This window comes from Gekko japonicus, unplaced genomic scaffold (assembly GCF_001447785.1).
Source record: "Gekko japonicus isolate JY-2015 unplaced genomic scaffold, Gekko_japonicus_V1.1 scaffold218, whole genome shotgun sequence".
NCBI classification, from domain to species: domain Eukaryota; kingdom Metazoa; phylum Chordata; class Lepidosauria; order Squamata; family Gekkonidae; genus Gekko; species Gekko japonicus.
Window position 1 is genome coordinate 472,282 of NW_015167536.1, and position 24,178 is coordinate 496,459.

The 24,178-nt window shown below is 46.2% G+C and overlaps 1 protein-coding gene across 1 annotated transcript; it reads right to left on the minus strand.

Annotated features, from left to right (window-relative positions):
• Positions 1–10,854: 10,854 nt before the first annotated feature.
• On the minus strand, positions 10,855–15,931 carry HOXC10 (homeobox C10). Its single transcript, XM_015413510.1, has 2 exons — positions 15,051–15,931; positions 10,855–11,896 (listed from the first exon to the last, which is right to left on the minus strand). Exons 1-2 carry the CDS (start codon positions 15,901–15,903, stop codon positions 11,619–11,621), a joined length of 1,131 nt encoding a protein of 376 aa, XP_015268996.1. The 5' UTR covers positions 15,904–15,931; the 3' UTR covers positions 10,855–11,618.
• Positions 15,932–24,178: the final 8,247 nt, after the last annotated feature.

Here is a 24,178-nt window from a genome sequence, read left to right on the forward strand (position 1 = left end):
CAGCAGTTGGATCTTACGTGCCTATTCCGCTGGAAGGCGACTCCCTCGCTCCTTGCCTGGCGGGCTCTGCGACTTGGTTTTTCCATAGCCCTGCAGTTAATGAGTGTGCAAGGTATCTGGCGTAGGCAAGGTATCACAGGAACTATTTCTTGACGCAATTTGTCTCTGTCTGCTCGCTCTCGCTCTCTCTGCTTCTACAGCTTGTATTCTATAATGGATACATTGCATGGAATATCTTTAAAAGAGGAGGGGGGGTCGGTTCGAGATCCTGGCAGAATCCTGCAGCTGGCTCTCCCCTCTCTTCAGCACCAACCCCACGAATGGCTATTGATTATTATATTTCCCCCACCCGTTCTCTTTTAGCCTGAAAAAAGGACTTTTTTTAGGGGGGTGCCATCCATACTGCGATGCACATTCGTCAGCCTACTTAAGAGCAAGAAGTCTTGGGGGTCATGGGCTCTTCTCTCTGACTCCTGTGTGTATGTACTTGTGTCTGTTTTAAGCGTGTGTCTGTGCATTCCTAGGTAATCTGTTAATGATATATGTTAATGAAGAGATAGGGGATGGACTGGGAAGGAAGAGGATGACCTTGTAAAACACGAGTGGGGAATCATAACAGCAGTCGTAGCAACAACAAAATTGTGGCTCTCATCTTTGTATTCTGGGAGAGGCTACGTTATTCGGCAAGCCAGTCGCGGATGTTTTTATGTCCTTCAATAAAAATTTTTACGAGGATCATTTGATTGTTCATAAATGTGTCGTTCATTAAATAAAACTGGGCGAGGAAGTTTTCAGTTCTAAGGCATGGCTGAGACGGAGGAACCTTTCGGATAGGTGGAGGATAAGCTAAAGTACCTGATTTTGGAGAAGAGGTACCCCCCCATGTTTTCCTTGGCTTCATGCTCAGTGTCCTTTTTTAAAACAACAACAACAACAACAATAAGGTCATTGAAACTTTTTTGTTTACCAAATCGATTGCAGAACTTGGCTTTTTATTATTATTATTTTTAACTCCCCTGTGGTGAAGCAAGGTGGATGGCTCTGCAGCTCACACTTTTAGAAGTCTGGAAGGATGGTGCTCTGGGAAAAAAAGAAACCTGCAAAAGGATATCCATTTCACACGCACGCACACAGACGCACCCCAGTACCCCAAAACGCAACAACACGAAGAAGACGGAGGCGAGGGGTTTGTGGCGTTGTCAAAAGAGGATGCAACATCCCTCCCCCAAAAAAATATAATACAGCAGAGGCGATTTGGAGATGCGGTAAATTGGCAACAGAAGGGGGGGGAGACACAGGAAAAGTGAACAGAGAAGGTTATGGAGGTTTCTTCGAGAAGGCAGAAGGCAGAGAAGGGGGGGGGAGTTCTGCTTCCGAGGGATGCAGCATCCACTGATGACTTTACACTAGACGCAGCCTGTGCAGGGTCCCAGCAGATGTATTTTGTGCCATGTTTTGGGAATCTGAAGGTTGGGAAGGAAACAGAGGCAGGGGGGATCCTCGCAAGGATCCATATTCCCCTTCTCTCTTCCCACTCGCCCCCTCCCCCTTTGGAGACCCTGGCAAAGTTGGTTTGCTTTCGCTGATTTCTGGCATCCTCCTCCTCCTCCTCCGGCAGTCCTCGACAGTTCCACACCAACCTCTTCTCGTTGGTGCAGAGAAACAGTATTCCATGCCATAAAGGGGCACGCTTGAAATAGAACTGGGATGCGGCGGGGCTCGCGTGGAGCGGGGACGCGCGCTCGGGTGTCCCCCACGAAATCCAAATTTGAAAACAGTCTCGCTGTGAAACCTGAACTCCCCCTCTTCTTCCCACTCTCCTCGTCCCGTTTCCCACCCAGCGCTTGAGGAGCCGTGCTTTAAGAGAAATACCCCTATAGGAGTGTAATGTGTCCTTTGGCCTTTCTGTAGTTCAGTTGATCTGTCAATCAAAAGTCTCCAGTGAATTCAGGGTTTTATTTTTTAAAAATGTTAGAGAGAAAGCGAATCCTCCAGGTTTGCTCTGATTTTTTTTTAGAGAAGGGCTTCCTTCAAGCAAGAATAAATCTCTCTGTGTTTGGAGGGTTTTGCTTGTTTTTTTACAAAATGCGTCGAGGAGTTGACACCTTCGCCATAGTTGCACCGAAGAAATAGAAAATCCCCCCTCCCCCAATAAATCTTGCAACGGTGGGAGAGTTGGCCTCGCCACTCAGAAATCTTTCACTCTCTTGGAAACACGCACGTTGGCCAACATTCCGACCGGCAGGAAAGCAGAGATTTAAATAATAATAACAACAACAACAACCATAAAACCAAGTAAGATTGTTTCTATAAAGGCGAGAAATCTAGCCTATCAGAGATACGCTCGGATAAGGACTGGCTTTTCAAAACCCTGGCAGTAAAAACAGCCTCAGGGTCCCCATAATATTCACCAAGGTCATTCGAATATCACCTGATGTAGGGGGGATAGTTTCAGCAGTACTACAAATAATAGGGCGAAGCGGAAGAAATGTCTTGTTATTTACAGGGAAGCTCGCCTTCCCCCCCCCCCCCCCCTGTCTGCTGCAGGTTGCTCTTTGCCAATAATCCTATAGAGCTGGCAGTGGGAAGCCGCCCTCGTTCAAGGGGCCCCCAAGGCTCGAGCAAAGCTGAAACTCGAGAGAAGGGAGTCGTTTGTCTACCAACACGACGAGCCCATGCCCTTAACACCGAAGGCTCCGAGCACTTTCCAGGCTGCCTGGACAACCGCAGGAGCGCCGGGTGAGACCTGTGGAAGGACCGCTCTTAAACAGGCTGGGATATCTGTCTCCGTGGGCTCGAGGCGCAGAGGAAACTCAGGCTGGCCTTTGTGGGGAAGAAATGCATAATACTCTGCAATATCCCTCTCCGGGGGGATATATCTTGGGTGAGGCGTTGGCATCGAGGTTTTGGGCTGTTACCTGCAGATGACTGCGTTTCTACTCCTCCTGACCAGTGGCTTTATAACACCCTCTTGCCATCCCAGTCTTTGGCCCCTTGACGGAAGACCATGAATTCCGAAACGATGGTACCCACCACCCATTTCTCACGGCTTTTAAAATTTATTATTTTAATGCCTCGAAAAGGTAAAAAAAAAAATTAAGGGAGGGTTGCTGGGGGGAGGGATGGGGAAATTGGATTTAAAAAAAAAACAATCTGTATTTGTATATGCATTAAAAAAGAAGAAAAAACCGGCTCGTCATCTGTGACGTGAGTGAGAGAGTGAAAAAAAATAATAACAACAAGCCAAACTCTGACCTCAACTGGTTACTTTATTGATCCCTCAGTTTAGTCCTGACATTAAAAATCGTTATCTGCTGGCTACTAGCGCCATGTTGGTTCAGAAGCTCCGATCGGAAAGAAATTTGAAGACAGCCCCCCCTCCACCCCTTCACACACGCAGACTCCTCTGCCCTGTCTCTCCCCACTCCCCCCTCTGCCCCCCCCCCCCCCCCCCACTGTCTACGCACAACTGGACTTCTGTCTAGTTCCATCTCATCCTCGGAGAGTCTGTTACGGAAATTCTCCTCGAATTTCTTAGGTGAGGGGTGTGTGTGTGTGTATATAAGACTGAAACTCCAGGTAGCCTTTTTCAAGGGTGGGGAAAATATTTCCTCCACCACCTTCGCCCCCTCCAGCAGAAGCGCTAGCTGCCTCGAGGCGTCCTTCGGTGTCACCACGCATGGAAGGACTCCAGGCCAAAGGGACCTACGGCCTGCCCCCCCCACACACCCCATCACACGGGGGGGGGGTCCGGAGCAGCTGCTGGATTCGCCCCGGGAAGCTGCGAAGAAGTAAGAAAGGAGAGCCCCGCCGAGCTTTTTATAAATAGCTCCCGACGTGTCGCGGGCGAAGCGGAGGACGAGATCAGGCGAGAGGGGGGTTTGGATCAACAAAACTTCCCGCCGGGGCCTCCGGGGATTCGCAGACGAACACGCCACCCTTGACACGCAGAGCCGCGGCCGCTCTCACGCCGCATTCCTTTCCCCTCCGAGTCGCCCCTTGGCTCAATAAACACCGTCAAGTTCGGATTAAAAAATCCCGTTTTGCCCTTCTTCTTGGGGACTCCCGGCGCGGTTCCCCCGTCCCCCTGCAGGCCCGGCGGCCGTAAGCCTGAAGGCGTCGCGGCGCTGACAGCAGAAGCGAAAGCAAACTGAGCATTTAAAGGGGGGGGGGGATCCCCTTGAAGTTTCCCCATGAGGAGACCCCTCTTTTCTCGCTTCTGTGTGCTAGTTTAGAGGCCAGGATCCTCTGCACCCGAGCTTGGAAGGAAGTGGCACTGGCATCAAAGAGGTTTTACTTCCAAGTAGTCGAGTTTAAGATCAGGGAGTGGCTTCTGCGCTTAAGTGGGTTCTGCCATCCCCGTTTCCTCCTCTACCTTTCTTCTGTTTCCTTTTCTCCTGCTGAGGATTCCCCCCCCTTTCCCCCCCTTTCCTTTTTTTGCCAGTAGCCACTCGCCTATCTGATTCCTCTTAGTACTAAGTCTCATGTTGTAACTGATGGTATTGCTAGAGGAAACTTCAGCCAAAATGAAATAATAATGATATTATATATAGTAATATAGTGCTATAGTAATTTAGTACTATAGCAATACAGTACTATAGTAATAATGGTAGTAATGGTGATCTTCAGATACACTAATTCAGCATTTGTTTTCTTGATTTCTTACAGATATGGCTCAGGGCTGTCTCTCTAAAGCAGGAGACTCCCTATTAGGAAACACGGCATTTAATGTTTATTTTCCTCCCCTATGGACGTGATCTTTAAATTTAACCCAAGGGTAAAGGGGGGGGACAAGACTTAGAGGGCATAGTCCTTTTAAATTCACTTCTGAAAAGTTGGTACCTGTTTAGAGCCCCCTTCTTTCTCTCTCCGTCTCTCTCTCCCCCCCTCCTTGTTGCTAAGAATTTTGTCAGATGTTATGACTTTGGATTCCAGACTCTCTAAGTGAGACAATAAATTCCGAAGTGCAATTAAACCTCCGGACCAATTCATTTCGCCCGTGTTGCCGTGCCTTGACAAACATGTTCAGGTTTTCGCCCAGGAGAAAGCCGAGGAGAAAAAGGAGGAGGAGGAGGAGGAAGAAGAAGATGGAGGCAGAGCATCTGCGGAAAGCAGCAACAACCCGTTTAAACGAGACATAAAATGGTGGGTCCCCTGAGCCAGATCTTACCTCGTATCTTGGGGGTCAAAGACACAAACACAAGCACACACATGCAAGCCAAGAGATTTCCAAATGGCCTTAATACAAACGACTATCAGGAGCCTAAGCCTACATTCACCAGTTGCCGGAACGCAGACGCAGACCTATATCTATAATTGTCCCACCAGGGTTTTGTTCTTCTCTCCCAAGCCAGGCTGGAACGCTCTCCCATCCCAGAGAGCTCTACTGCCAGCTGCGCAGTTGTCGGCTCCCAGATGCTGTCGAGGAGCTGCAGAAGTCAGGCTACAAGGGAAGGTGTTAGATGCACAGAGACAGGGCAGACAGCATGTGTCCAACAAGGGCAAGTTTCAACCGAAGGCGAGTGCATTCCAAGGCGAATCTTTCCACATTTCCTCTAGGCCTCCGTTAATTTAGATCTGCCTTCGGCGCACCAGCCTCTCGTAAACAGAACTTTCTCTTCACCGAACACCCCACACGTAGAAGCATGCCAGCCCAACCCCAGACAGGCACCCAGTCCTCCCTCGTACTGGGTGAGGCAATCTGGGACATGTCAACTTTCCAGGAACGGGTTTCAACCACAGGGCGACTCGAGGAAGGAACGAGGAAGGCAAGCCGGAGTCCTCTGGCACCGATACCCTGGGCTGCATTCGCTCTACAGAGTGCACGACCAAGTCCTTGAGATAAATATGGTATAGACAGACATACAATGAAAGGTTCTCAGACGCCAAATCGAAACCACGATAGAATAAAATGCGAAGGGCAATACCCCAAACTGGAGACACTCTCTATCTATCTATCATCTATCTATCTATCTATCTATCATCTATCTATCTACTATCTATCTATCTATCTATCTATCTATCTATCATCTATCTATCTATCTATCTATCATCTGTCCATCCACCTACCCAGAGAGGAAAAGAGGAGAGAACAGGCTAACACATAGGAAAACTCGCACATGTACAACCCAGCACAAAATACGTGGTTGTATAAGCCTATTTCCATTATAGATCTAGACAGAGGTGTATCACTAGGTCTCCCACAAACTCTTCGAAACAAGACTGGGATTAAAAGAAAAGAAAAAGTATACAGAAGGCCGCACCAATAGATCCACACAAACTCAAAAGGCAGCCGCCTTCTGAGGTTACACCTGCTGAGAAATGCAGAATTAACAGCAACATCGACAAGAAAAATGAAGGAACCCTGGACGGCTGCTGGCATTTTATACCCCAGACAAACAGCCCCAGAAAGGACAGACACATTTAGCAAAATAGATAGATAGATAGATAGATAGATAGATAGATAGATAGATAGATAGATAGATAGATAGATAGATAGATAGATAGATAGATATGATCCGGGAGGGAAATGCACAGGAAACAGCACGAGATCCTTATAATTACACATGTTCTCACATAAGAGATAAAGCAACACGCGGCAATAACGTTTTAAGTCTGTAAATCCTCCGCTTTCATCCTGATCTAATAGAATCGTTTAAACAGAGAGAAACACAGTAGGGGGGATTTAACTTTTATTACATTTCTTGACTTGGGTCGATTAAACATATATTACGTTAGGCTTCCCCTCTGTAGGTAGGTGGGCGCATGAGTGAGTGAAAGAAAGAGAGAGAGAGATTGAAATTAAACTTCATAAATGCATGATAGATCTCTTCCCCCCTGTCCTTCTTCCATGCTGTTTATGGAATAAAATAAAAAGGGGGGTGGGGGTTGATCTGAGCGTGGCTAATCCAGAAAAGAGGAAAGTTTTGTATAAATAATGAATCGTGGGAATCAATCAATTACCACAGGACTATTGCGAATAATTACGCTACCTATGATCAGCCATTTATCTGTTTGGAAATGCTAATTTACAGTAACAAAGCGGAAAGAGCGATTCTCTGTTCTGGTGTGGGTTACTTTTTTGCTTATTAAAACGTTTCAAGCATGGAAGCTGGGCGTGCCTGCCGGTTCATCCTCGGAAGGTACCAGAAATAGCTGCTAGTCCATAAGATCTCAACCTTGAGTCCAATTCCACTCTTATTTTATCATTAGCGGGATTCTTTCTTTCTTTCTTTCTTTCTTTCTTTCTTTCTTTCTTTCTTTCTTTCTTTCTTTCTTTCTTTCTTTCTTTCTTTCTTTCCTCGCTAATGTAAACAAACGAGAAGAGGCACCAAGCCTAAAGCCAAGTCTGCCTGTTCCTCTGCAAAATGCCTTTGGAAGGCCATGTTTATACGCCTTGGCTAGTCTAAGCGCGGAGCCCCTGAAGTGGAAGGATCACCGAATATTCTCTTTTCTGCAAGAAGTTCTCGAAGAAGCAGGATGCTTTACAAACTAGAAGGAAAGAGGAGTTCCAGCACCGTCCCAGTGGAAGAGGTCTGGAAACTCTCTTTTTTCGGGGAAAATTTCTAATCAGAAAACGCATATGGAAGGGGAAAGAAATGAAACCGTCTGCCATCTTGCCTTTCCTAGACAGGGCAACGCGGATCGCAGATCACTTTATCCACTGACTCTTAGAAAATATTTTGATCCCGACTCTGAGGTCCACATATCTCTTAAGGTTCCTTAAAAAATAAAATATTAATAAAAAAAAACAAGGCCACAGTAACGCAAAAACCTGCAGGCTCCTGGTTCCTCATAGGAGGGCACCTCCTTCTTAATGCTCGAGTATACCCTGGGTCTCATAAACAAGCGTGGAAAGAGATGGAAGGGGGGGGGGAAATCACAAATCCACATTTCTCTTTTTTGGTCTCTCTTTCCGTAAACCATATGCTTTTATCTCGAAAGGGTGGCCCTCGCGTTGTAGCGTTTCCTCCACAGAATCACCCCCTGATATCAGCCCCCACAACAATGACACCAAAGGAGAACAACAACTTGTTAATCATAAAAACTGAGCCCACTCGTCCTCGTAGTCAACAGTTACTTAGCTTTCATAGATCTCCTCAGTAGAGAAAAGAAGAAAAGCAGATTATATTCCAGTCTGTGTTCAGAACGCCACAACGAGACTTTGAGCTCTTTGCAAGGGATAGCCCACCCCTAGGTTCGTGTTTAAGTATTTAAAATGGCTATTAAATTTTTTAAAACGGAGCTCTTTGGGGTTCTTAAGGAGAGACAGCGGAGCCTTGGCTTCCACGTCCTGCTTTTGTTCTTTAATCCACCTTCAAGGAACATAATACGCTCTGACTTAGAGCTGGTTTAATAGTCGGCGCACTGGCCAGGGCAACAGGAGATTGCCATAGAAGCCACCAGGCTGCAAATTTTAGCCTTCCAATCACCTTCAACGTGCCGCTTTATTGAGCGCCCCCCGATACAAGCAAACAGCCATCAAAGATGCCATCCCTTGGCGCAAATTCTGCTCTCAGAAAAGCCCAGATTCCTTGTTTTTTTAGAGCACCGGAGGAGGCGAGAGAGCCAGACATCACATTTAAGAAGACAGGGCGGTACTGAATCCCGGAAACCGAGTCGCCGTTGCCAATCGGGCGAGCACTGCGGCCTGAACATGAGCGAGCTCAATAATTTGATGAGGAATTCTCGAGTTCTCGAGGGGCCCCCCCCCCCCAATTGTCCGCCTGGGAAGCACCGTCGGCCTGAAACAATAGCAGCTGGGGGGTGGAAATCATCGAAGCCCAGAAGTAACTATGTGTACATGGGGTGGAAGGGGGAGGGGGGGCGGAGGCTTCTCTCTCTCTCTCTTATATATGTATATATATGTATATATGTATATATGTGTATATATGTATACATATGTGTGTATTTAAATGCCTGCATGAAACCAATGGCTCTTTTTTCCGCCTTGCCCCTTGCGTTAGGGGAGATGGGACCCGTCTCGCAGCTCTGGTCTGGCTGCCAGCGTGAAACGAAAGGGGGGAGAGAGGGAGGGAGGGAGGGGAAGGGGGGAAAAAAACCCAAGGAAGGTTGCCCTTGATGAAGACTAACTGACGTAATTAAGGCAGTTTCTTGTTGCCGAGTTAAAAGCCAACCCCAACAACATGAAACTACCTAAACCACGGGCCAGCTGCGTGAGAGGGCGGAAGATCCACACTCATTTCTGTCAAAAGAGGAGGAAAGACAAAAAAAAAAGCGAGGGAGGGAGGAAGGGAGAAGAGAGAAAGAGAGAAGAGAAGAGAAAAAGCGAGCCTTTTGTGGGCATGGGAAGGGCTGACTTGCTAACCCAAGTGCGAAACCTAAGGATGCCAGAACCAAATCATCTCCCCCAAGATTCTTCAAATTACGGCAACATCTTTAATCTCTTCATTAAGATCCCCCTTCCTCCTCCTCCTCCTCTTCTCCCCCTTCTCCTCCCCCTTTAATAGAATCTGCAGTCAACTCTGCCTCTAGTTGTCTGTGTCTCTGCGGTTGTAACGTTTAAACCGAGCTGCTTGGAAAACCTTGAATTATAGCGCGCTCCGCTATCCTTCACTGGCAAAGTGGCTCCGGTCTGACATTATCCGTTTTCAATTGCAGAGGTATCTGAGATTGCCGGCTGTCCCAAGGCAAATTAAACAAACAACAAAAAATAATTTAAAAAAAATCGGGGGAAACCACCGGGGGGGGGGAACGTGTGTCCACAACATCCCCCCCAAAAAACATGCCAAGAAATCCTTCTGTCTTCCACCGTCTTTTGCCAACCAAACTCCTGAAACCAAAAGGGCAGGTTAAGGGCAAACCCATCTGCAACATGTTTGGCATGTCCAAAGTCCTCCAACAAAACCGATCCAAGATCTCAGACCCCCTGGGGTGTTAAGCGCTCCAGAGTCCAACTTCATCACAAGTAAGTTAAAAAGAGGGAGAGGAAGAAAAGACGGGTGGGGTAGGTTGTTGTTGTTGGTGGTGGTGGTCGTGGTGGGGTGGTGGTGGAAATCAGAATGGAAATCTGTGCGCCACTGTTCCTCAACCATGCATAATCCGCTCGAAAAGGAGCTGTCACCCCAGGAAGAAGCCAACTCGAACCGCGGGACAATTCCGGCGAAACCCAACCGAACGCCCCATCAGGGTAAAACCAGCAAGCGTCGCTTCAAAGTGGAGTTCACATCCATGCCGCCTTCGCCTTGGCTACACGCGCACATAAGCACACACACACACACACGCAGAGAGGACAAAACAGAATCCCACTTGTACCACAGCCATGCATCTTAGCCAAGAAATGGGTCTGTCTTACCTTTCCACGTCTTCCACTGTGACATCCCAGTTTCCGTGCTTTTTTTTTTTTTTAAATAAAAGTGTATTCCCGTTTTTATAGAGTGATCCTTCCAGGGGAGGCAAAAGGAAGCGTGCCTTTTTCCTTGAAAAAAGAAGAAGAGCCAAAGCCATGAGGAGTCTGCATCCCAAGAATGCTACTCAGCTTCTGACTTGCTTCCCTCCTCCACAGTCACCTTTAAATGCATCTTTTACTGCTGCAGCACATTATATTTGCAGATCATAAAATCCACCTCCAGCGCTTACCAAGACTGTCCTGACATTACTGTTTTATGACCTTGACTTATTGTGGTCACCTGGATAATATTTAAATCAACGTTATGGTCTCTCACTTATATTAAACCCGCTAGGATACTCTCCTGAAAGCCTTAAAAAAGGATGAGTCCTGGGGAGGAGGAGAAGGGGGGGGGATACTCTACATAGAGAAAGAAGAGGAGGGGGGAAAGCATACTTCTTGTGGTGGTGGTGGTGGGGAACACTTCGAAAAATACCCAGTTGTACACGGTTCTAAGAAATTTATTTGGCTCCATAAAGGAAGATACATGCAAAGGGTACCACATACAGAATATATTTAAATAACAGTCACAGGGAAAAAAATTAAAAAAGAGAAATCGGACTTGTTCCACCTCTCCCTCATCAGAAGATATCAATACTGCTTTATTATTTTCTTTCTTCCTTTTTTTTAAATATAATGGTCCTCACTGGAAGGAGACTGCATAACTACACCATGTGAGCATGTTCCCACTTTCATTTACAGACACATATGAAATTCATTTGGAGTCATTTTTTATTATACAATAGGCAGACTACACTAGGATATGAAAAGCAAACTTTCAGACGCACCTAGGATCCTAAACATAAAAAAGGCATAGAGATAGGGTCCTTCAGTCTTTTTTGTTTTCTTTTAAATCTCCCTTTTCCTTTTCTTTGTGCTGCTCGTGAATAACTTAAAAGCTGGGCGCTCCCCCCCCCCATCTCGTTTGTTTTAGCAACCACCTGAAGTCTTTATTTTACATAGAAACATTGATGCAATATATATATATATATATTCTTCATGCTTTATATCGATGGATGCACCTTCGCTCTACAAACTGTAAATACCCAAATCATAGAACTGCACGCTAGCCTGAGGTCCTGGTTGTCTCCTCTCCCCTACACCCCCAACCACGCATTGCATTTATACCCAGGAAAATGGAAGGAAAAAAAAATACTGCACAAGATTTGTAATGATTTCCCGCCCCCCCCCATCCTTTCCGCGAACACTTTCAAGTGAAATTAAAATTGGAAGTCAGTTCTCGAATTCGATTCTCTCTGTTCATTTTCTTGAGTTTCATCCTGCGGTTCTGAAACCAGATTTTGACTTGTCTGTCTGTTAGATTAATACTCTTGCTAATCTCCAGGCGGCGCTCTCGGGTCAAGTACATATTGAATAAGAATTCCTTCTCCAGTTCCAACGTCTGGTGTTTAGTATAAGGACATCTTTTCTTTCTTCCGCTCTTTGCTGTCAGCCAATTTCCTGTAGTGTTTTCTGCCTTTATATCCTCTGTTAAAAATAATATTATTATATAAGTATCCTCGGAATAGTAAAGAGAGCTTCCTAGTGTAAAGTCTTATTTTTTCCTCCCCCCCCCCAAAAAAGCAGGCTCTTTTGTTAATACAAGAATCTCTGTCCTGCACCCATAGAGGGGTCGTCTCCACAGTTCCCTCTTTATTATTTCCAGATTTTAATGTTTGCATTAACCTCGTAAAGCTAAGAGGGTCGGATGTCTCTTAACAAAAAAGGGGGGAAATTAAAAATAATCACCATATTCACCTGGGCGTCAGAGACATAGCGCCAAATCTCAGCTGATCATGGTAAAGACTCATTTCAGAGTAAGGGATATCCTTACTGAGACACAAATGGCGTTGAAGCTGTTTGCACTCTCCTCGGGTGTAGAGTTTTCCCACGTGTCAGATATGTCAACAGAATATAATTTTAGGGAATTATCCCTGGAGCGAAAGCTCTCTGTGCAGGCTTTTCAAAATTTTCATACCAGCCCTTTAAGATTACCCAGCCTGGCCGGAGCTGTTACTCCACCACTTCATTCTTACTCAAGACTTTACTGTAAAAGTATCAGCTGAGTCCAATCAAAGCAAGATCAGCAAAACTACTTTTTTGGAGTGAGAGAGAGAGAGAGTGTGTGTGTGTGTGAATTTTGCTAGACTGCCTATGGCATTTTCCTGGGATTAGCCAGTCTCTCTTTTTTATCCAACCTTTGCGAGGTATCTATTGGCATTTTGAGTGAAGAACTTTCGACAGTGCTACTCATACCCGATAGCCCCTGGCTTTTCCTTTTGACAAACGGAGGATCTCCCTCCCTCCAAATAACTGTTCTACATACAGGCAGGCATCCACAATTCCATATATGCAGCCCTGGCAAAGCGTACATAGACATAAACACCTCGGATCTGAATTTGGGCGTGCAAGGATTTTCTGGGCAGCGGTAGGCGGCTAACATTGATCTGGCGAAGGTGTGTGTCTTTGTTTGGGGAGGGAAGATGTTTCGCGATCCTAGAAGCCTATTTGTGTCAGAGTCACATAACGGTTTCCTAGATGCTCGGGTGGAAACGGTAGCAGACCAAGAACGCTTTCCAGCAAACAAACAAACAAACAAAACCCGTCTTTGCTTCCATTTCCCCCCTCTACATTCTCCGTTACATGCCATTGAACCCTGCAAATTCTTCGATGCCAAACTGTAAACTCTATTTCCAGATTTTACTGTGGACATTAGAAGAGAAACGGAAATTAAAAGACCATAGGCAAGGAAAGAAAAGGAGAGGGGGGCGAATAAAAACCAAAGACAGACCCAACATGGCCTTGAATATGAAATCTCGTATTGGTGGCAAAACAGATCTCCGGGGGGGGGGGGGGATTAAAAAGAAAAGTTTGAAAATCTAAACTGGACATAACCGAAATCCATCGTTTGCTTGAACTGGTGTATCCACATTAAAGGGAGAAAAATAACCTTTTTGTTCCCCTGTTTTCTTCCAATTCCAAATTCAAATGCAAATCATGTTTATGCAAAAAAAAACCCCCCAATTTGACTCTGAAGAAAATAGGACTTGATATGGCATAAAGACAACACTTTCTCTCTCTCTCTCTCTTTTTTTGCAGATACCTTGGTAGAGATTTTTCATAACCTTGACTTTGCAATTTTCCCCCATCCTTGCAATAGAACAGGCGGGGACTCTTTGATTCTTAGCTTTGCCGAAAACAAAGAATGGGAAATCCATTTTTTGACTTTTGAAAATAAATACATACAAAGAATAACCTTTAAGTGATTTTCCGTGCAATGTCATATCAGGTGAGAAACAGCGGATGAATTGCCTGCGTTCTCTTGGTGGTACCCAGACAGCCAGCGCATCTATGCATATGTATGGATGAGGGCATACACACGTACATACGTACCACAGGTATGTATGTATGAATCCTATGCACGTGCCTACACAGAGCTACAGATTTCCCAAGCGTACATCTCTCTCTTCTGCTTGTTTCCAAAGTATGGCCCGTGACCATCTGAGAGGATCTCAACCCGCGCTCCAAAACAAATGTATTTCAACGACCTCGCTTTCATCGAAATTCGGTCTTAGTTGTCTGTGGGTCTAGAGACATTTCATGCCACACTGAAACGCATTTAGGCGCCTCCTTCCCCCCCCCCCCCCCCTGTTTTTGGCTCTGGATCTATTCGAACCGTTCTTTTCCCAAGTGGATTTAATTAGGCACAGAGAGCTTAGCGAGGAAAAATTGGCTGTTGATTGGAAAGGCACAAGCAAACATTCGATGCAACGCTCGTCATCACTAAAAGACTCATTTTCTCGCATCCCCTAACTTCAAACTGATGGTCCAGACACGTAAATTGGGTGGTGGGGTGTGTGTGTGTGTGGGGGGGGAGCGCTTCCAGCCCAAGCAAGACTCTGGATGCCGGGAACCGCCGGTTATCAAAGGGGAATGCAGCCATGATAATGAAACTCAACAATCAAGTCCAGCCTGAAGTGTTTAGCAAACCCATTCTCATCGCCCTCTCTCTCTCGCCCTCCCCCACTAAGCAATCCAGGCTCCGCAAGTTTAAAAATAATGATGATGATGATGATGATAAAAACAGCAACAGCAATTTTCTACCCAGGGAGAAGAGGGGAGAAAGGGGGTTAGGGGACCCAGAAACACCATCAACAACGACAGCAACAAGACCCCTGTCTACCCCAAACAACCCTGCCAAACACTCTGCCCGTCCGAAACGCCATTCGTTCGCGTTCAGATCGTTTGAGCGACCACCTGGCCACAACCTGAACTTAGCAGAGATCAACCAACGACGTTGCTGGCAACTTCGCTCTTAAGCACGCACAGTCTAACACAAACCACCTCTAGGAAAACAATGCAAATGGAGTTTAGACATTGGTGTCTGAACACATTTTGAGTGCTTCCCCTGCAGATGAGATTCTTTCGTGCAGTATTATTATTATTATTATTATTATTATTATTATTATTATTATTATTATTATTATTATTATTATTATTATTATCATCATCACTAATAATAATAATAATAATAATAATAATAATAATAATAATAATACTAATAGGAACAACAACCCGGCTGGCGGATGGTGACTTGGGGAAAGCTCGATAACGCAACCTATGGAGAAGAGTGCGCCCTTACCTTTCGCTTCGTTGTCCGAATTGTCAGTGCTGGTGTCTGTGCATTTGCTCAGGTCCTTCTCAGATTCCGACGGACTGATTTTGGCCACGGGGAGACTTTTTTCGGTTTTGATTTCGTTGGCCGGCGTGTTCTGAGGGTTCTCCGGCTTTGTGTTTTCAGGGAAGCTGACTTTAGCTCCGGGTTGGGGAAGTGGAGTTGGCTGCTGCGGCGGCGGCGGCTGCGGCTGTGGTGGCTGAGATGGTGGCGGCGGTGGAGGTGGTGGCGGAGGTGGTGGCGGCTGCGGTTGCTCCAGATGCTCACTCCTCTGGCTGAGGCTCGCCCTGGGTTCGAAAGTTGCCTCAAACTCGGTCGGGTTGTTGCAGTTGGACGCCTTCTCCATGGAGGAATAACCTTGGCTGGCGCGGTAGTAGCTGGGCACGGGGACTTCATGGTCACTGAGGCAAGATTCAGGCATCTGACTGGGGTAGAGGGTCGCCTCGGTGGCGTTTTTAGCCCTTTTGTCTGCGTTGTACATGCAGCAGGCATTTTCTTCCTTGACATTGGTCGGGAAAGAGCAGGAGGGGAGTTGTCTCGCAACAGGTTGTTCGATTCGGTAAGTATTTTTGGGGTCACACCAGGTGTCTAGCTGAGAAAGGTAAGATGGATAGGTGCTGAGAGACAGGCTGGCGTTATTCACCTCGTCTCTTTTGGAAAGAGACGGGATGATTCCACAGTTCCTCATCATCCCACAGTTGAAGTCGTTCCCAGACTGCATGTACATTCCTTGGTTAGAGGAATAATTCTCCCCTCTGCAGGTACCGGCTAACGAGTCCATCAAAAACGAGTTAGAAGTCACATTGTTGGGACATGACATTTTCAGAGAGGGATTTTAAAGAGGAATACTACGGCTAGGGGCTGACATCTTTTTTTTAGGGAAAAATATCAGCACCATAATTATCCACGCATTGGTCCCAACCACGTGACGGCCAGGCCAATGAGGATTGAAAATGGCCTTGATGATTCAGACGCCGGTGACGTCACCGGGGTCAAGTTGTTGGGAGAGGAGAAAACCAGCGTGGAGCAACAGCGACATCTATCAGTTTGTGAAGGGTAGGGAACCCAGGACCTTCACGTTGAACAAAGGAGAGAGAGAGAGAGAGAGCGGGAGAGAGAGAGGAGCCCCTTTCCCTCCAGTTTGTTTACCAATGAACGAACGCGTGTCTACAGCAGAGTGGGGGGAAAATAAAAGGAAGCCAACGCGTAAATAGAGGCAAAGTCAAATTCAAATTAAAAGGTCAGCAAATAATCAACCTTCCTCCCCCCTTTTATTTCTTTCCCCCGTTTCCCTTCTTTATTCCATATCCCTCCTTTTGAAATAAGTCCAATTGCTTGAGGAAGTGATTAATCCGTCCCAAACCCTAAAGGAACTTTTTTCATTATTTCCACTTACCACAAAACCCTCTTCTTTGTTTCGTTATCTTTCGCCTCCCCCCCCCCCCAAACCTGAAATGCCGGCACCTTCAGAAATATTTGTGGTCCATCAGGAATACTTTTTGGGCAGATTCGGGGTGGATTTTTGTTTTAATTGGTGTTTTCAAAGTAGGTGATTGAGAATAATTCCCTGAATGTAGAAGCAAGAAGGTCTTTAGGATTCTTTTGATTTTTATTTTTTTTAAGCTGTCTGAATCAGATAAATATAGGGTACAGTCAGGAGGTTAGTTTATTCATTTCAGGGATTGCCTACGCGAAAAAAGAGTTTAGGAATTGAAATGGGAGCTAGTTCGGATTGAATTGGATTACCAGAGGTCATTCTTTGCTTTCTATTTTTTAAAGTTTCGTGTCTGTATTCCCTCCTACCTGCACGTCGAAAAAGGAACTTCCACGCCCCTGAATGAAACGGATTTTAATTTTTTTTTTAAAGCCCACGCCTTTAAAATCACTCGGCACTCTCGAACTCTGTACAGGTTGTCTCGTAACTTTACAGAACTGTATCATAATAAATATAGGGCTGTGAGCCATTATGGAATTTTGGGAACTATCGGTACAAATCTGGATTTTTTTAAAAAAAAGTATCCGACAGATTGTTATACCAGATAAAATAAAATGTCAAAACGGTGGTTTGATCAAGTGTTTTAAGGAAAGCTTTTTCTGGAAGCTGTCCGAGCAGGCAGGGATTTATTTGATTGGGGTTCCCCCCCCCTTGAAGGAATTCTCTGCCAAAACAGATATGTTTATTTCTTCTCAGTTAAATCCTCTCCTCTTTGTTTGACCCGCTTACCTTTTTACGAGTTTAGAACTCTCTCTGGTTCGCTTTCTCGCTCTCTCTTTAAAGCTAAGGAGCTCAGAATGATAACTGGGCATTTCGAATATAAAGGTATGTTAAACTAGGTGCTTCCCTCGTAGCCGTTTCCCTTTATTAGACGTTTTCTAAACCGCGTTGCAATTAAGTCAAATTGTTCTTCGGTGTATATGAAATTGACTAACGTGATGTAATCTCGCTTTGACAGCGCTGTCGACGGTGTGTCCCCCCCAACCCCCGGACAAGTATTAGACACTTCCCAGCCAAGGCCATGCAAAAGAGACGAGGACTAAATAACCAATGTGAACACTCACGCTAGTAACGAGCAAAGCGAGGACAGAATTGGCCAAAGGGAACTGGAATCTCAAGATCATTACGAAGGATTACAAACCTTAAAGGGTTCATAGTCATTTTCAAGGGGTGGGAGGGAAGGCTTTTCAAAAAAAAAAAGGGGGGGGGGGAGAAAACTAGTGGAGAAAATTACGCCAGAAAGAGGATTGGGTTGGGGAAGTGCGGAACTTGACCAATTCCAGTGATATATAATGAACTGAAAGGGCAGTGTGCCCTGCCTAAAGCCGCCAGATCTTCTACTAAAAAGAAAAAAGGGAAAGGGGGAAAAATGTTTTCCACAAAAGTGGCTTGCAATGCCATTCGGCAATTGCTTGGGGAAGCTATGCAGGCTGGGGCCCACACTTAACTCCCCCCCCCAGTCTTCAAGGGTGAAAAGTTTTAATATCTCAGGCCAAGGAAGTCTTAAACGACATCATTCTATTTGTCTCCGACCCCCCGACCCCCCCCCCATCCCTCCAATCCAGCCGGCTAAGACAAGCCGGCTAAGAGCTTCTCCTGCACTTCCAACGCCCCGTTTGCTTCCCCCTTGGAAAGCTATTTGCGACTTTTACAGCCTCTATTTGTGTTATCTGCATAGGTCTTTTTAAAACAGTTTGATAGAAATCGTTCAGTTTTATGATATCCAACGAAAATTCCACATAATATTTATAAGCAAAGAATAAAACTTTAGCATGGGAACCAATACTTCCTCATTTATAGGTGATGAAATTAAAGACCAAATGCAGTTTGGCATTATATGGCTTTCCCCGTACTCTCTCGCTCTCGCTCTCTCTCTCCCCACCCCCTTTCCCTCTTTATTTTTTTGCAGATCATGTGGCTAACTCCATAAGTTTAGGCTGTGAATCCCCTATGCGTTTCCTCACATGGTCTTTGGGGAGACCCAAAACTGGACCTCTTTTGCTGGATTCTCTGAGTGGGAGAGGGGAAAAATGCCTTTTATATCCTTATTTACTGCCATGCAGTCTTGCCTGTGTTATATTCTCCCTCCCCCTTAGGTAGCAGGAAGAGAACTGTATAAACCGCAGTGTGGTGAAACCTGTCAAATAATTTGATTTTTATCCTCTTCACAGAGCCACAGACGGCCAAGAAATTTGCAGCGCGTTCGACGTTGTACCCATATCCCTGAAGACAACACAAAGAGGGCTGCGAAAATGTGTAAAGCTGGTGCAGATTTAAAATAATAATAATAATAATGAAGCACGAATCGTGTTTACTGGTATTAGTTTCCTCTTGGGATGCTTTAGATGTTTCCAAAGAGCATGGGGTGTATCCGAAACGATTTATTTATACAAACGTGCAGAATCTCTAGCGGACTGACGTTCAAAGTCTCCCCCCCCCAAAAAAAGATGGAGGATCTGGAGGAAAGGACCCACTTTTAACTAAATGCGTTTCTGTAGTTCATTCCAGATCCTTCTCTAGTTTGGCAGGCCTTGTTGAGGCAGGAGCGCCGGGGAACAGTCTCCAAGAGAGCGAATATTGTTTAAAGTTAAAAATAATTAGAAGTATGATAAACATGGGTCATTAATGGGGAGAGAAATAAAATTCATCAGCCTAAGTAGGACCCCCGTTGGGAAAAATGCTTTCGTCTAATTGCAGAGAATAAATACCAACAAATGCTATTAAACTTGGGAAGGAGAACGCCTGTGCGGGGCATAAATAGACCACAGCAGCTTGTACAGGGCTTGAGCTCTTGGAGAAACCCAATGTGCACATCCAACATATAACCCACCTCTTTTAAAAAGAAACTGGAAAAGGGGGAGAAGTTTACACCCTTGGGATATTTGTGTGGGTTCACCTAGGGACCGGAGTTGCTCGCTGCCTTTATTCTCTTGTGTTGGGACGGTCCGGAATGGGTTTACCCGAAGTAACGTTTGGACTGAAGGGAAGTAAAAAGTGACTTCTACTGAAGCAAAAGTCCACAGAAAACAGCCAGGGGAGGGGGGAGGAAATTGGAAGGTTACTTCCCATTCTTTCTTTCAATGTCTGGGTTATATGAAGCAAGCTGCAGACGGTCCCCTATTGTCTCTGGTGTCTGATTGCCCTTTCTGAATGCCAAAGGCAGACAGTTCAGTGGACCCAAGATAAGAAGTCCTCTCCATCCAGTTCCCCTTCGCTTCACTAGGGTGGGAGACGGGCGGGCAGGCGGCTGGGAAGGGGGGAAGTTGGGGGGGAAATGCACACACACATAACCAAGAGCCGCGCATTCCCCTTTAAAAAAAAACCCTCAAGGCATTTGTTTTTGTTATTTTTAAAAAATATGCACGTGTCTAATAACTCACACCAAGCCCATCCCAAACTTGCACATAATATTTTACCTGTTCCCTTTTTCCTTTCTAATTATTTAACCGTGAGTTATGCTCGGAAAGAGCCTCTTGCGCCCACTGTATTTTTACCAACTTTTTTTTTTTTTTGCCCCCTTAACGTTTTTATGGCAAGCATTCATTTTCGCTTCTAGGAAGTATTTGGTAGCAACACTTTAATGATTACCTTAAATTTGTATTTTCTTGCCCGGTATTATGCCCTGTGTTGTGGCGGAAATAATTCTGATTTATGGCGAAGTACACTAGAGTACAATAACAGTGATGCAAAAATAAAACCCACGCCTTTAGATGTTGGCTTAGAAACTGTAAACTATCACCACAAGAAATCTATCAAACTTTACAGTCCCTCTTATACCGCTTCCTTCTTTCAGAGTAACTTAAGTCAAAGAATTATGGAACCATATCATGTTCCTGAGGTGGTATTGTGGGGGGGGGACGTGCTCCAGTTATTTCTGCCCCCAACATAGACTCACCAACCGACGGGGTTGAGTTGGGTCACTTGCCTTTGTGCCTGGGTAGTAGAGCCCAAAGTTGAGAAGAGAGAAACTCCGCATTCACACTAGGTGCCGACATCACTTATGTGGGGTTATATGTGTGGCTACCTAGACGTGGTGTGCGTGCGGGGTTGTATGGGAACTCTGGGTGCACAAACGGGATACTACTATTGGAAAAGTCACGGTTGGAATTGTTCGTGAATACAATTAGTGTATTAAGTTTCACTTAAGCACATAGACTGTGAGCGGTGGGACAACCATGTACCTATCAAGTCTTAAGATGTATTCCTATACTATAGTCAATAACCCCACCCCACCCCCCAGGTTACAATTTTAGGAGAAACGTGGAAAAATAAGAGGCACTGAAACAAAACTACAAGTTAGGAAGTTTATTCCGGAAAACAGAACAGACATTAAAACAGTATTAGAATTAGGTCACAGTGGGGTGGAAAGACATGGAAAATGGGACAAAACTGTGAAAACGTTCATAGAAGAGGAGTCGAACTGCTAGATCTCTCTCTCTCTTTCTTTCTGCTTCTCTCTCTCTCTTTCTTAATGCTGGATGTGTGACGAGCTTATAAATGCCAATTATTGAAATAAATTTGCGATCAAACATGAAAGGAGGACCAGAGACAATTCTATAAAGTACTGAGCTATAATAATGTACCTTACCACATCTAAAGTTTTCTTATGCGCTTCGTTTCTTAGAGGGTATAAGGAAGCATTTCGGACATACACCGGAGTGGGGTCGGTTCCTAGAAATTATTCAACTGGAATACGAGAAGGGACACTTCCCTAGGAAAGGGATAATGGAAATACTTTGGGGGAGGGTGAAAAAGGATAGGGTTAAAATATGTCAAATTAATTCCGTAAAGCTGGGGGGGGGGAAATGATAATTATGACAACCCCCCCCCCCCCCCCCCCGCACGCTGTGTTGACCACCAAGAACATCTTGGTAAATATGGCACAAAAACGGATTAAGCGGTCCTTTCGAAATCCGTATACCTCCCGGCGCTTTGCCAGCCGCCCCCTTTCCATTTTTTCTGCACAATGCCCTAGGTGTTGGGATCTCCTTCTCTAGGGCCAGAGGTTAAAACAATACCGCGCGTATAGGTCCCTCTAAGCTTGTTTCCTGCCTCGATCGGTTCCGAAGATTGGTAGTCCGCTGCTGCGATACATATTCCTGGTTTATTCAGGTAATTGGCATTTCAGCAATAGGTCTTTGCGCCAAGGCAGAACAAGCTCCGAGGGGTCTGGAAATCGGTCTGTCTCCCGTGAAACACCCGCGCCCTTCCCCACAAAGGGCCCCGCACCCCCGTTCCTGGGGCATATGCGTTTGATCCTGCGCTTGGAGTCTATACCATCGGATCAGTTGCTTTTAGCCAGTCCGGAAACCACCGCAGAGGGGTCGCGTTTAAAATATTCGAAAAAATAATAGCTGCGGGGCGGGGGGGGGGTCTGCGCAGGTACCTCTAAAATCATCTTTCATAAAATAAAATCATTTTTAAATAATCGCTTTAATCAGTTGAGCAGATTTGCACCCCGGCTTCCTTTCCGCCTACGAAAGGTACGCATGTTCGTCCGACCAGAAACAAGTAAAAGAAAAAAAGAAAAGAAAAGAAAAGAAAAGAAAGAAAAGAAAGAAAAAATCTCTCTCTGTGTGTCTCTCTGACTCTCTCTCTCTCTTGCCAAAAAGAAACGAGAACTACCTTTTGCCCCCACTACCATCAACAACGCGATCAATTTTCAGGCGCTGCAGCAGGGAAAAAAAAGATTCAAAAGTCTTAGGAGGCTGCGAACCGCATTCTTACGGGTTCATGTTGTAATTGAGGGGTTATCAAAAGCAGAGGGACGTGCTCGAGCCGAACATATGCTGAACATCCGTAGAGTTCCCAACTTTATTAAAAGCGTACAAACAGGGCCTTAATGAGACGCCATTTTGAGGCGTGTGGGTGGGTGGGTGCGTTTGGTGTGAGTGTAATAATCTAAAAGCCTTCTTGCGTTCCTGCTCCCCCCCCAAAAAAAAAGTTCGAATTTGTAGAATTCTCTTAACTCGATTGCGTCCCGAAAACCACAGTTGCCCCCATGTGCTCAAACAAATGCCACAATCCCGCATTTTTAAAAAGGCCTTATATCCTACCTCCCTTTTATCTAATCTTGTGCTCATCAGAGGTATTTTTTTAAAAGCAGGAGGTAAAATTAATCGTACATTCAATTATGCATAGTTAGGGGGAGGGAGGGAAACAGTTAACGACCCACAAGAGTCTCTCAGCGGCAGAGCGCTCCGGCAAAAACGGGACGAGGAAGGTATTTTATTTACAGATCTCTCCGTCGGAGCTCAGGGGTCCCTCCCGCAGAAGTTACTGGGAAGCAAGGGAGCAAAGTCGTTCCCCTCCCCTCCCCCAGTCCGCCGCCAAGCGAAGGTGGGCTGCCGGGAGCCGGTTAAGCTTGCATCAAGTCCACTTGCCAAAGCCACTGTCTCCGTCCCTCGGGGGGGCTTTCCAGTTCCGTCCTGGCCAAGTTTCCGAAGCCAGCATCGGGTCCCTGCGGAAATTTCAGCGGGCAGCTGGGCCCAAGGCGATGGTCTGGTGGGCCTTGGCTTGCATGGCCGGCCGGGGTTACGCAGCCTACGTGATGTCACCGAAGAGGACTCGCCCCCGGGAAAGCCTGGCCTGGCTACACAGTCAAGTTTATGGGGCCTCGACTCCAAAACTCGAGAAGAGGGGAGTGTTCACACACACGCAGCTGGGGAACCCTTCGCGGAGAAGCGCGGGTGTGGCCGGTCGCCTGTGTGCGTGTGAAGAGCCCTGTCCGACGGGGCTCCAGCCCTTCCAACCACAAGCAAAACAAAACTATATGGATGTATAGCACGCAGGCACACAAACACACACCCGCGCGCACGTTCTCCCCAATCTTGGAATCCCCATCCACTACACAGAGAGGGGGACAGAAGACGCTAACCGAGCCCCCCACTCCCTGCGCTCCCCTCCCGAGTCCCGACACAGGAGCCTTCTCTCCAAAACCCGAAGAAGACCACGGCCGGCCCTCACCTTCCTCCCACTGAGAGCTACCATCTCCCCACCAAGTCACCTACTGGCAGCTTCCCATACGTTATGGAAGGACTCCAGGCAGGGACAGGAAACAGGTTGGCTTGCCGGGTGTTTGTGCGTCACCCGGAGAGGTCCTCCGCAATTAGCCCGGAGGATCATTAACGCGGCTTTACACCGGCATCCCCCAGCCTATGAGGGAGCCCTGATCCGGACGGACCTTCCGAGCGAAAAAAATAAAAGTTGTCCTATGCAAAGCCTCGAAATGCCTGCTAGAAAATTTTAAAAGGGGGGGGGGAGGAGGAGGAGGAGGAGCAGGAGGAGAGAAAGAGAAACCCGGGGAAAGGGGGGGGGGGCTTGTAAAACTTTTATGCCAAACAAAGTTATAAAAACTTTCCATGCGTTAAGATATCAAAAGGTTTATAACAATAATAAAGCGCGTATGCGCCTTGAGTTGGCGGCGGCGGCGGGGTGAATGCGTGTTAACCTCCTTGCAGATACACTAAACCCACGGCGCTGGCTGAGTTAAATATTAAGTGCCATAAACACCACAGCTTGGTTCGAAATTTTTATTTTTGTTTGCTGTTTTTCTTTTTTAAAATGCTCTGGCCTCCCCCCCCCCCCGCGCGCCACAGCA

What these genes read in the sequence shown, in the direction of transcription:
- HOXC10 (XM_015413510.1), bottom strand. Translation starts at nt 15,903, where the DNA reads ATGTCATGTCCCAACAATGTGACTTCTAACTCGTTTTTGATGGACTCG. An exon ending in TTCGGACAACGAAGCGAAAG is followed by an intron (nt 11,897 to 15,050) that starts GTAAGGGCGCAC and finishes TATTTTTAACAG; the next exon opens with AGGATATAAAGGCAGAAAAC.